Source organism: Melampsora larici-populina (assembly GCF_000204055.1).
Source record: "Melampsora larici-populina 98AG31 unplaced genomic scaffold MELLAscaffold_1, whole genome shotgun sequence".
NCBI classification, from domain to species: Eukaryota; Fungi; Basidiomycota; class Pucciniomycetes; order Pucciniales; family Melampsoraceae; genus Melampsora; species Melampsora laricis-populina.
The window spans coordinates 179957-192390 of record NW_006768765.1 but is presented as its reverse complement, the minus strand read 5'-3'; the positions used below and the strand labels follow the sequence as shown (position 1 = coordinate 192390).

General features: G+C 43.7%; 1 protein-coding gene across 1 annotated transcript; it reads right to left on the bottom strand.

Annotated features, from left to right (window-relative positions):
- Positions 1 to 7356: 7356 nt before the first annotated feature.
- On the bottom strand, positions 7357 to 11555 carry MELLADRAFT_114775 (uncharacterized protein; the record flags this gene model as incomplete). Its single annotated transcript, XM_007403430.1, has 4 exons — positions 7357 to 8633; positions 8698 to 11007; positions 11068 to 11289; positions 11363 to 11555. 4 exons carry the CDS (start codon positions 11553 to 11555, stop codon positions 7642 to 7644), a joined length of 3717 nt encoding a protein of 1238 aa, XP_007403492.1.
- Between the last annotated feature and the right edge of the window lie 879 nt (positions 11556 to 12434).

Genomic DNA, 12434 nt, shown 5'->3' with positions numbered 1-12434 from the left:
CGTACCCATACAGTTAATGATATCTTTGATATTTCTTGACACCAACAGAGACTGATCTCAAAGATCAAGATTTGCTTGAACAAGCTTTATATTGAGTCTCACATAGTGATATCTTTGAAAGCCACAGCCAGCGAATGACAAGTATTCTACTTGGGCTTCTCACAACGGCAAATTTCTATCTTTCTTTTCCAATTGCAATCCCGGCATATAGCCTTAGATGTTTGACAACCAATTGATACTGATTTACAGTCTTTGGTTTTTCAACTATGCTGTGGTTTTGGATGATTCCTATATGCATCAAAATTGACATTGGATTCAGTTTTGGAAGCCTGATAAATTACCCTTGACTGTTCTAGTGGCTTGTAATCTTCTCTTGCACTACGGTCTTGAAAATCACACTTACCTTCAAGTCTGTCCTGGATCAATTCAAAGATCACCTCAGCTCCTTCTTCAGGTTCAGTAAGAAGTAAATAAGCAATCAATTTTAAAGTTTTTTTTAGTTGTTTCATATATATTGGCCATACATTGGGTGTTTTCTTTTGTAATAGAAGAATGAAAGTATTTTAAATTTGGTAATGCTTGAGGTTTTAAACATAATGGAATTGGATTTCTAAAATCCATTGTTAAATGTTTGAGATTTGGACAAGCAAGTAATAAATTAGAAGGTGATCTGATATTGGGTGTGATAAATCAGTTGAGGTCAAGACACATGAAGAGGTATCAATAGGTATCAATCCACACTCATCAAACAAAAAGCTAGCCAAAAGGTGATTGGGAGCTGTTTTGGCTGGATTACCCTATGAAATGTGAGGGTACAGAAGTTAGATGCAGTCATCTTTTTGAATCGTATTGTTTCACCTTTCAATTTTTCAATAGTTCCATCTACTTATTGTGAAGGCGCACTACACATCCCTTCAATCTTCTATTGATTAGTTTTGGACATTTACATTATTTTACCCAATTTTTGATTCGCTCGCAATTGAATTGTTTCCAAACAATATTGAATCAGCCAACTGAGGATAATGGCTTATACAGTCAAGGCTTAGCCTTTGACTGAAACTCAACATCTACTGAGTAATATGGGGCTTGAAACTCTTGATGGACATGAAGGCTCATGAAGGTGTAAATCACGTAGGCAAACTCATTCAGATTTCCACCAGTCGGTAACACATACACTCCCTTCCGTTTGAGTCAAGGGAGATCAACTCATTGAGTGTTGGATCTCTTCCTCCTTTCTCTCAGACAACTCCGATGTCTTGTAGATTGTCAAGACATATATGACATGAGCTAGTCATTAATGTTCCTTTACATCCAGATCAATAAGTACTAACAGCTTTCATCATTAATAACATTAACTCAGGATTTTGATAACAAAGCAAACAAGAAGCTTGGAGATCTCAAGTGATTCAGAAGCTCAGAACGTTCATAGAGATGCAGTTAGCCTTGAGGTTTAAGGACAGACAAACTTCATCATCAATTGTAAAAGGGGAACAATGAGTTGATCTTCATGGTTACAGAACTGAGTACAGAAGATGCCGGTGTGCAAGTGAGAAAAGTTCTCTCTGTCGTTGAAAGCTTGGACAAAAAGATCGGACAGTAAAAGTTCTTGGGCAGGTGTTTTTTTACCCTTCTTGAGTAATCGATGCAAATCACAGGCCACAATTCAAGAGAATTCCCTACAATGTATGAACGGCTTCAAACTAAACCTGGAGACTTTGAAACTGAGCTTGAGGAAATCATTGGGAGAGAACTATCAAACGTTGAAATTGAAGATCAAAGAAGACAGTCCATACTATGTGAAGTTGTGATATTGAACTTTTTGATTGATTTAATTGATTGGTGTCAAAGGTTCTTAGATTGATCACGGTCAAGAAGAAAGATGAATTCAAGTTAAAATAGCCTGTTGAACATTGTATAACCTCACTGGATATGGGATAGCGTGAAACAGACAAGTATTTACTCAGTAAACATCTCCACAACTTTGAACTCAAACTTGAGTTAGAATCAGACTTAAACTTGAGTTGGAAGTGAGTAGTTTGGCTTGGAGTCACTGACGGTAGGTGAGCACTCAGGGAGAAGGAGCTGAATGGTGTTGACCAAGGGTGAAGTTACTATCGTTCAGCTCTGAGCAAAATCTCCCCTTTGTTTGTTGTCTCAGAGAACTGTGTGACAGATAACTCTTTTGTGTGAACAAAATGTGAAAAAAACTACACACAAGGTGTGACCTTGACATTGAGGACACTTTCAACGGGCACTGTGTAGCTAAGGCAGTCTTGTCAAGAACAAGAAGTACTAACCTGAGGGCACAGGTTCCAGATGAGACTAAAGCTAAGGTAGTCTTGTTGTGAACAAGAAGTACTAACCTGCAATGCTCGAAAGGAATTGTTGCAGAGCATGCGTAAAGGAAAAGATTTAGAACACATAAAAAGTTACTGGACCAATAGTAGAGATATTAGTAAAGTGAACAGAACAAAAAGTTGACAATGACACTGGAGGAAAAACTTACTGATTCTTTTTGACACAAAAAGAATCAGAAAAGGAGAAAGACAAATTTCAAAAGTATATAAGAGAACCCAAAAATTGTTCCTTCCAAATAGCCCTTGCATTAGTCTTCATCATTACCCCTTTATACATCTCAATTTTACCAACCGCGTAACTTCAACACTCACATAATCTTCCTTCTAAAGGAGCTCCTACAACCTACACTAAATAATCTTCAATTGCCAAAACAGGAATAATGATCTTTGACCAATTACCAAGATAGTATCTTAACATTTTAATCTTATATTGATTATATCATTTGATAAGAACAATTACAAGACAAAATTTTATAACAATAGTATATGAGTGAAAATAAATTAAAAAGAATTAGTAAGAAAAGGATCCATTGAGAAGAAAATTTAGTTTGAGTCATTAAGAATGGAAACTGTTATGAGAAGAATGCAATTAAAAGGACAAAATTAGGGAAGTTGAAAAAAAATGAAAATATACGTATAATAGTTGGAACATGGTTTTTAGGTTAATATTCATTGTTTTGAAGGTTCAAGAAGGTTAGAATATGAAAGAGAAGTATAACATTCACAGCCCCCAATCACAGGTCACTGGCAGGCCAGGGTGACCAACTGACGTTGGGCAAAAATGAGACTTTTATTGAACATGTATAATACGTTTGTTAAACTTATGTGAGGTATTTATTGGACAGATGACAACTGTTAATTGTTAAGTTATGAACCAGTCACTACCACACTAAACAGTCAGTATTAGCTCAAGATTACATTCATGATAGGTGGCAAGTAATGAAGAACAATTCGGAAATGTCTGTCAGGCTCTTAGGCAGTCCCCTGAATGAGGTACAGCCATAATGTCATTGTCAATTGTACAAGTGTTTTCGAACAAAGATGGTGCCTTGATCAACTCCCTCTACAATTGAATTTCAAGTCTTTGGTAAACTAGACTATAATTCGTCCATATCCATCTCATCATCCAGTGCTTGTACAAATCCCTGAATGAATTGAAAAAATCAGTATACATCAGAAACTCATCTTCAACAAAGACTCACCAGATTCATCAATTCAACTGTTGAGATTGTTGGGTGTTGAATATCAAAAGTGCCTGTTTCGTTCTTGACGACCACTAGCTGCCCAATGACCTTGTCGCACTCAATGACATGATATCCTCCATGCTTGTCGTATAGCACTGAGGCGTTCAGCAAGTCTGGCAACGAATAGTACAGATTTTTGTGTTTGTTGTCATCATCAGAAAGAGGTATCAATGAATTGACAACAAGTAGTGGATGTTTGGAATTGGGAAGCTTGATAATGTCAGTGATACATCCCTTCCATTTACATGAGTTGTGAAAATACGAGATGTAGCTATTTCCAGGCATCTTCTTGTAAGTGCTATGTGGCTTTCTCGAAATGAGGATGCTCGTGGTCACATCAAATTTCGAGCGTCCAGTGTACTCTGCCCCTATATGACCATTCTTTCGAAGCATCTCAAAGGTGATAGGACTAAGTTGTTTTTCTCTCCACTTTGTCAAGCGCTTCCTGAAGATGTATTTTCCAAGAACTGGATCATTTTCAAACACCACATGATTGTTATTCATCATGGCTTGGAAAAAGCTACGCCTGGAATAGTACTGAAGTAATGACTCGCCCTCCCGTTCTGGTCATGGAAAAAGAATGTCAGCTGATTGTTTATAGGACTAATATTGAGATAGGGACAGACTCTGATTTCCATTTTTGTGCGCAGCAACTAGGCTTCCAATTATCCGCTCCCCGGACCAGCTAGCCATATAAGCAGGTGGCCCAAGAAGTGTTGAGATGGAGCCAATGTGTTCAGCAAAATGCAGGTTAGGCTTTTTCATTATATGAGGCCATCCATCTCCCAGGCTGGCTTGGTGCTGTTCCACCAACTTTGTGAGCTTTTCACCATCACCATCTTTGAATGATCTCAAAGTACATATGTTACCAATTTGAATGAGCTGCAGGAGGCAGTTGAGTATTTTGGCAGAGGTGGACCCAGGCTCGCCAGTGTTGAAATGAGGTACCCAAGCAAGGACTATATAGACTTTGAATAAATAGTGCCAGTCAGCTGCTTTAGGTGTGCCAGCGCTGGCCATCCCAAAGTTTGGCTGAGGTCGAGTGGTCCAAGAGGGAGCAATGGCACTTTCAAGACAGTGCTGAAGCAAACTCAGTTCATAGGGGGTGACTGATGGAACAATAGCAGGTACTGGGGGTGGGGGTGTTGGTGATTGTTCCACCCTTGCTCTCTTCTTTCCCCGGAGGGTGCGGTCAGATCCACCTGACGATGACGGTAAGTTATGAAGATCTGATGGGGCTGCTGATCTAGTATCGTGAGAACGGTGTGATAGAGGTTTAGGTGGGGGTCGCATCTCTGATGTCTCTGCTTGCTGGCTGGGTGGTGGACTGGGTGGTGGTGGTGGTGATAGTCGAGTATGGTACTGACGCTGGCGGAACTCCTTTCTTTCCTTTTCAGCTGCCAAACCCTTTCCAGCAGCAGGCACTTGTAAATACTGGGTTGAAAAATCTTTGAACATACCCAGGAATCCATTGTGCATGATGTCTACTGTATAGAATTCGACTGATTTCCAATAGGGAAGCTCTTGAAGGACTGTGTATTGCACTCCATTAGAGTCTGCCAGGACAGATTGATCTTTGGCGGTAACCGCACGTTCCCATGATAGAGCTTGGACCTTGACTTCAGCAGACGTTCGACATTGGCACTTGGGTGCAGGGGATTGAGAGCGATATTCATCTCTAGTTATGTGACATAAAGAACAGAAATGAGTTGATGAGTGTGAGGTAAACGCAGTAACCTTCTTCATGGCTGGAACATCTCCATGTATTGGCCAAAGTGCAGCTTGAATTTGGCGCCCTTGAGGAAATCTAGAGGTGGAGGTGAAGGTGATACCGTTCCAGAAATCCTTCATCTCCTCAACAAGAGGGCGTAGGAAGTGATTCATTTCTGTGGTGGACGGTTCACCAGGACCTGGCATGATTCCATAAAGACAGATGTTTTCCTTTTTGTAACGTATGGTTGGTGGTAAATTGAAACATGTGAGAAGCATGACACCGACGGAGGTCTTCTGGGCCGCGTTCTTGCCAGCAGGATTGAACCAGTCACACCACAAGCCAAAGACTAGCTTTCCAGAGGTTGCTGTAAAGACATAGCCTGACTTTCGGAATGTTTTCCACAACTTTCCATCCCAGATGTCGTCCATTTGGTGATTTGGAGGAGATTGGCGGTTCAGAGATGCATCAAGAGCGGTCTCAAAGTCTGAGAACTTGAGCATCTTACCCAGCCAGGAGTGGACCGATTGATAGAAAAATAGTCTAGATGGTTTCCCTATTTTTGTCTCAGAAGATTGTTCATAGAGAGGTCGTTCGCAAGGTAAACGTGCAAGCTTTGCAGATGATTTGGTTGTGAATCTTGGGTAATTGCAACATAGAAGTGGGTTGATGTTGGGTTCGGACAAAGGTAATGGATGTAAGGCGCAACAGTAGGGGCAGCAGATTTTAGATTGTATCACAGGATTGAGTTGCCAAGTTTTCAAAAGTGTTGGAAGGCTGAGCGGAATCTGTTTCACAATGGCCTTTTTGGCAACTGCATCAGACATTGTGAGCTGTTGGTCAACACTGCAGAATGGAGACTGTTTCGACAAGCAGTTTCACCACGTCCTTGAAACAGATGGTCATATGTGACTTTGAGCATTTCTCTCAGACACAATGGGTGCTGCAAGAACTGGTGTGGCACTGATGTTGTATGGAATGTGGAGGTGTGTTGACGACGTGGTGCCTTACTCCGTCTTGTCCCTGAGGCGTCATCACTTGAATCATCATCTGAATTGGCATTCGAATCATCTCTACCACGTTTCTTGCTGGTAGCTGCTTCTGCCGGTCCAATGCGGAGAACTTGGGTAACCGCCACTGCTGCACCGATGGGTGGATGTTGACGCATTGGAACCGCAGCCCCAATGGATGGAAGGGTGATAACCTGCCTGCTGGTTGAGGCCATAGTGGAGCCCTGATTTGAAGGCTGTGTGAAGATTTAGTGCCAGGGAATGAATTTTGAGTGGCAACAAAAGGAACTCACTCCAGCCTGGGCGTTTGGCAGCTGTGTGGATGGAACAGGTTGAATCCCGGGCAAAGCAGTGTTCAAATTTGATGGCTGACCATTAGGAGCTTGTTGTAGGTGACACGGATAATTCTTGCGACTGAATATTCTGCCATTGTGTATCTTGTCTCTAAATTCTATAGTCTTTTCAGAGCAGCCGTGTTGTGGACAGGCACAAAGAATATGATTGCTATCCACCATGGTGGCATGTGGACCCAATGTGAGAGGCATGACTAGTAAGTGCTATGAAGGTGTTTGTGGACTCAAAGGGGGTGAGTAGCAGAAAGTGGATAAGTCGCAATGCTTTGTAAAGTGTTCAGCTGGTGGCCGCAGTGGCAACGGCCAGCTTGTGGTTCTGATGGTCATGCTCATATGTAATCAATTTATCTTTGTAGAGGCATAGGGTTAGGGTTGTCTCTCCATACATGTAACTTACACATCCACTTCACATATTTGGCATGGCTACATACACTACATACTCTATACTCAATACACCAAGATTCAACAGGTACAACTCCACTCTCCAGAAGATTGAAATATAGTGTCAATCTTCTGGCAAGTGGAGAGAAATGGCTATAAGGCTTTTGAATTCCTCAAGATGTACCCTCTTGAAACATGGTATTTGCAGAGTGCTCTCACAAGGTGATACGTCAAATTCACTCACACGTAAGGAATTAATGCTTTCACAAAGTGATTGGCAAAATTCAAACACACTTGATACTGAAAGTCAACCAATCATGGTACTGAGTCTTGTGTTTATAGACAAGAATTTACAGTTTTCCCAAGCTACAGTATGACTTACATGTGAAGATCCATTTGCATAAGGAATCACACAGTAAGCAAGCACAAGAGTTTGTAGAATGAATTACATAGTAAGCAGTGAAGAAGAAAGTTTCAACAACTGTTCCATCAAAAAGTCCAGCTCAAGTAGGGCTACAAAACTAACAAGAGTTGAAATAAAAAGTATTGAAAGACAAATAAAAAAAATTGAATAGGAAAACCACTTCAGTTTTGGATTGCGGCTTGGGTTTTCTTTTTCTTTTTTTGTGGGAGAGGCTTATTGACAGTGGTAGTAGGTAGTTTAAACTCCGGAAGCTTATAGGGCACATCAGCCTGGAGGAGGGCGTGGCTCTTGAAGAAATTGCCAAGATCCATCTGAATGCACTTGGCTAGCTGCATCTTGTTACAGTTGGCATGCTGCCATTGATCCTCATTTACCACATTGTCAGGATCACCAAGTGCACTCTCAAAACCTTGAGGAAACAGGCTGGATTCGATCAAGTCCATGATGAAGCACTGGGTGTGCTTCCATATGGATTCTTCCACAGGGCCGTCTTCTTGAAGGTCATTGATTACCACCGCACAGTAACTGACTTTGACCGGACCAAACTTGCCTTCATTTTTAGAAAAGACTAGTAGTCCTCTGAACCCGCCGACAAGGAAGCCCACGAGAGGGCCAAGGGTCTTAGCTGGGAGGCTTCCGGTACCAAGGTGTTTGATAAGGGCGTCGTACTCTGCATTGAGTCTTTCTCGATCACCGACAGGGAGTGTAAGGACATGTTGATTGTGGCGAATTCGAGCGCGAATGCTTGCAATAGCTTCAACCATACCATAAATTTGGTTTTGCAATTCCCACAGAGTCTTGACGCAAGCAATCATCACTTCCTCGGGAGCCTTGGCTTGCAATTTGTGGAAGTGAACCGCTGCTTGTAAGCCGTTCTTGATGGTTTTACTTGGAAAGACGAGATCGGAAGTATTGGTCGTGGTGATGAGGGCCGAAGAATCCATGTTGGCATAGGCAACGGCGGCAAGGACGGACTTGAGCGCGAGATCAAGGTTGTGAGGAGTGGGTTTGACAAACTGTGTCAACATCCCTCTGATCATCGAACTCTTTTTTTCTTCTTGGTGAGGAGTTTTGAATCCAGGGATGGCCATGGTCAAGTCGAAAATCTCTGGGCAATGGGCCAGGGAATCGGAGGGGAGCAAGACTGCTTTGTCTATAAAGATTGAAATTGAAATAAGTAAACATTAGACGGACAAGAAATATTGAATAAGACTTACTTGATTTGTGCGAAAGCCACTCGACAGCGTTCAAATCGGGCTCGACCTTGAAATTCACATCCACTGGGGTCTCCGCAGTAACAATGGACTTTCCAGAAGATCGACGCCGAAGAGCAAGGAGCCTGAGAACCGCAGTGAAGATGGAAGGCACGTCTTCATTGACAATCTTTCCCAATCTCACAGATTGAGCCATGACCCCCGAGGCATCGGATACTTTCCAAATGGTGGTGGTGGGCTCTTTCTCGACGGGTCCAACAATGCGTACATCCGGATTGATAGGAAGTGAGCCTAGAGTCTGGCCTGGTCTAGGTGGGTGAGAAGCTGATTTCTCAACGCCAGAAACTGACTGTGAGTGAGTGCTGGTGGTAATTTCCATAGTCTCAGTGCCGGTAGAGGCTTGGGGCTGGGCAGGCAGAGCTGTCAAAGTTTCGAGTCGAGGGTCCATCGTCATAGACTGGTCAGGAGAGAGAGATGCTGGCAGTCTTGGATCCGCCGTAGGAGGGTTTGGGGGTGGGAGAGCAGAACCTAAGGTAGTTGCTTGCACCGGTAGCGCAGACGGAGCAGACGAGTCGCGTCGAGGCGAGTTTGGTTGGGCATTGGGGGAATCCATGAAATTCAAGAATTCATCTAAAAGATTGGTGTCTTCACGTTCGGCTGTAGACTGGAGAGGTCTTGGTTGAGTGGCAGGAGAGTCAGCTTGAGCTTGAGAGTGAGAAGGATCGGCCTCAGGAAAAGTTGGCGGTGCATCAAGCGGCAAAGAGGTGCTCGCAGTTGTGGCGTCTGTGGAGTCTTCAGTGACATCGAGGTCAGATGGACCAGCAGAGTTAGAGGCGGAGGGTGTAAGCTGGGTGGTGACTGATTGAGTCGCAGGAGGAGCATGGTTGTTCGGCATGATTACCTTTACCTTTTTGGCCATGTACTCCTTGATTCCGCCGAGCTTGACATTGGTACCCCAATCAAAGGTAACATTCCAAGCAGGGTTTCGGTGGGACCTGACCAACCACCCACGTATTAGGCCATCGATGCCGTGTGGGCCAACCCTCAGTAGAGTGTCAAAGGTGTCCTTCCCAATCTTCACGTTGAGCTCGCCGTCGAGATATGGCCAAGCATCGTCAGGCTCCACATCTTCAGGCAAGAAGAATGTGCCACTGAAGTACCTAGCCAACACATCCTCGGGATGGCCCAAGGGAATATTTGAAGGTAGCTTGCCAGCTTTTTCAATAGCAGCTACGAGTTCTTCCTGGTCGGCAGGAAGGGGTGGATCAGGTCCAATGCTGGCATCAGACAAACTCTCGCCCCCTGTGGCCAGGGTATGATCATCCTGAACCACAGGATCACCGTCCAAGTCCATGTCGTTGTCAGGGTGATTGGTGGAATTGTCGTGAAACAAAGCAGTGTGCTTGGCAGTGTCCTCGGGGGCTGAGGTGGTGGGAGAGGCAAGAGGTGGCTTGGGAAGGGGCGCGACAGGAGGATCTCGAATGACGGCCCGCTTCAGATTGTCTCTGATGGCCTGGATTCGGGACATAATGCCCATAGTGTCCACGGGGGTCCAATCCTCGTGAAGTCGAGCCATATTGAAAAATTGTGTGACAAAGGTGTACGCCCGCTCACCACGTGGGAACATCTCCCGGAATTGTGGTCGCGGGAAATTCTTGTCGAACTGGTAGTTCAAATAAGCCAAAAGAGGAGCGTTGGAATTCTTTGTTGGAAACGCCATCGAGGAAGAAAAAAAGGCGAAAAAAGGGTCGTCCAGGGAGACACGCATGGGTTTGAGTGTCGAAGGGAGGGCAGAAAGGTCGGTTATTTCGTTAATGAGGGTGTGATACCCTTCTTCAATGGCCTTGACGTCAAGGCGAGGGGGTGTTGGATCGGGTGGACCGCGGGGGAGGGTAGGAGAGTGTGGGCGTGGTGTAGGTCCTCGGGATCCAGTTGGGGGGGAAGCTCGAGAATTCACAGGACTTGGGGTCTCGTCTCCGTCGCCAAGTGCTTGGGCCGAGGTAGTTTGACTAGGCGTGCGGGGAGGTCGGCGTTTGGCACGTGGGGTTGATGTTGAGCCGGCAGAGGAGCCCTCGTCAATGGCTTTGCCCTTGGCGGCACGGTCGAGTTGAGGACGCGGGGGTGCGGGGTTGGCCTTGCGCTTCTTGGCCTGCGGCGAGGTCCGGGATGTAGCTTGGGTTGCATCTTGAGACGACGCATTTTGGTGGATTTCTTCGATGCTTGGGTCGAAGATAGGCTTTTTGAGGGGGGGAAGAAGGCCAGTAACGTGGAACAACGACTTCAGGTTGTTTTGAAAGGTTCCGTTGGCGAGTTCTACAAAAGGGCAAATTTTGATTAGTGCTTGACAGACATAGAGAAACCAAAAAAACTTACTCATAAGATCCACTTCGGCTAGGCGCCCGCTTTCCTGAAGGGCATCAAAAAAAGACGGGGAGCATTTCTCCTCTTCCAATGTGTCAGTTATCCACTTGAGCTTGCGCTCAAGCTGAGCTATGTAGGCTGTCCTTTCGATGTATTGTTTTTTTCCCTGCAGCAAGGTTGCTTGCGGTGTGGTGAGGATTGGGGTGGCGCCGCGAACGAACCCAGTTGATCGGCCTAAAGGATAGAAAAGTTGTCATTAGTACAAATTAACAATTTTTGAAGTGAAGTTGACTGAAAAGAGACTCACTAGGACCTGGATTGGCCAAATTGGGTAAAGAGGATGGTGTCCCGTAGGCCTCAGGGTCGGCGTCCGACAAAACAGAAGCGTCATCAGTTTCTGAACTCGACGCCTTTGAGCTCGTCTCTGCAATGCGTTTGCGTTTCTTGCCAGTTACGTGAGCCATAGCCTCCGGCCGTTTGCGCTGGTCGGAAGATGCCATTCCGCTCGGAATGGGTATCGTAGCGGAGAGGAGGGTGATATAAAAAGAGAATAACTTGAATATGACAACATAATTCAAGAGAAATCAGCTTAGACCCTCTAATAAGCGAAAGTAAATCTTTGAATACTTACTTTTTAAAAGATCAGCTTATACCCTTTGATAAGCTAGAGTGAATCTTCCAATACTTTCTTTTTGAAAGATAAGTAGCAGAATGATAAAGAATAACGATTCTAAACGATCGTTTCAAACAAAAAAGAACTAAAAAGAATCCCGGACTGTTAGTTTATACTCAAGATCATTGACGAGGTCTGAATTACTCACTTCTAAATAGAAAAACGTTTTTTTATTTTGAAAACTAACGATGGCAGTTAAGACGACTTTTAACAAAAGAAAAGAAAATATAATATGACCGAAAGGATCTATCTTCAATTGATTGGAGATAGATCTTGAAATTAAAGAAAAGAACACAATGAAACCACTGTAAGTTTATTATTCAATCTGGTCTTTGTATAGAACGTATATAGAAAGATATAATCATGACTCACTTTTTATCTAGAAGAAAGCATTTCGTACGATTGAGTCGTTGATCATGGACTGTTTGTTGATAATGGATTGATTGTTGTGTACAGATCTTGAAACGAAGAAAAAAACAGAATAAAAGTTTCCAAGATTGACAATGATCGGCGATTGAGTTCCAGGGATGTTTCGTGGGCAGTGTTCGTCGCTGATCGTCGTGTACAGATCTTGAAACGGAAAAAAAACAGAATAAACCAACATAGGTTTATCATTCAATTTTGTTTGATTGTTTTGATGGTGTTGAAGTAATGTTGAAGAATGAGTTCTTTTGATTGATTTGATGATATTGAAGTAATCTTGAAG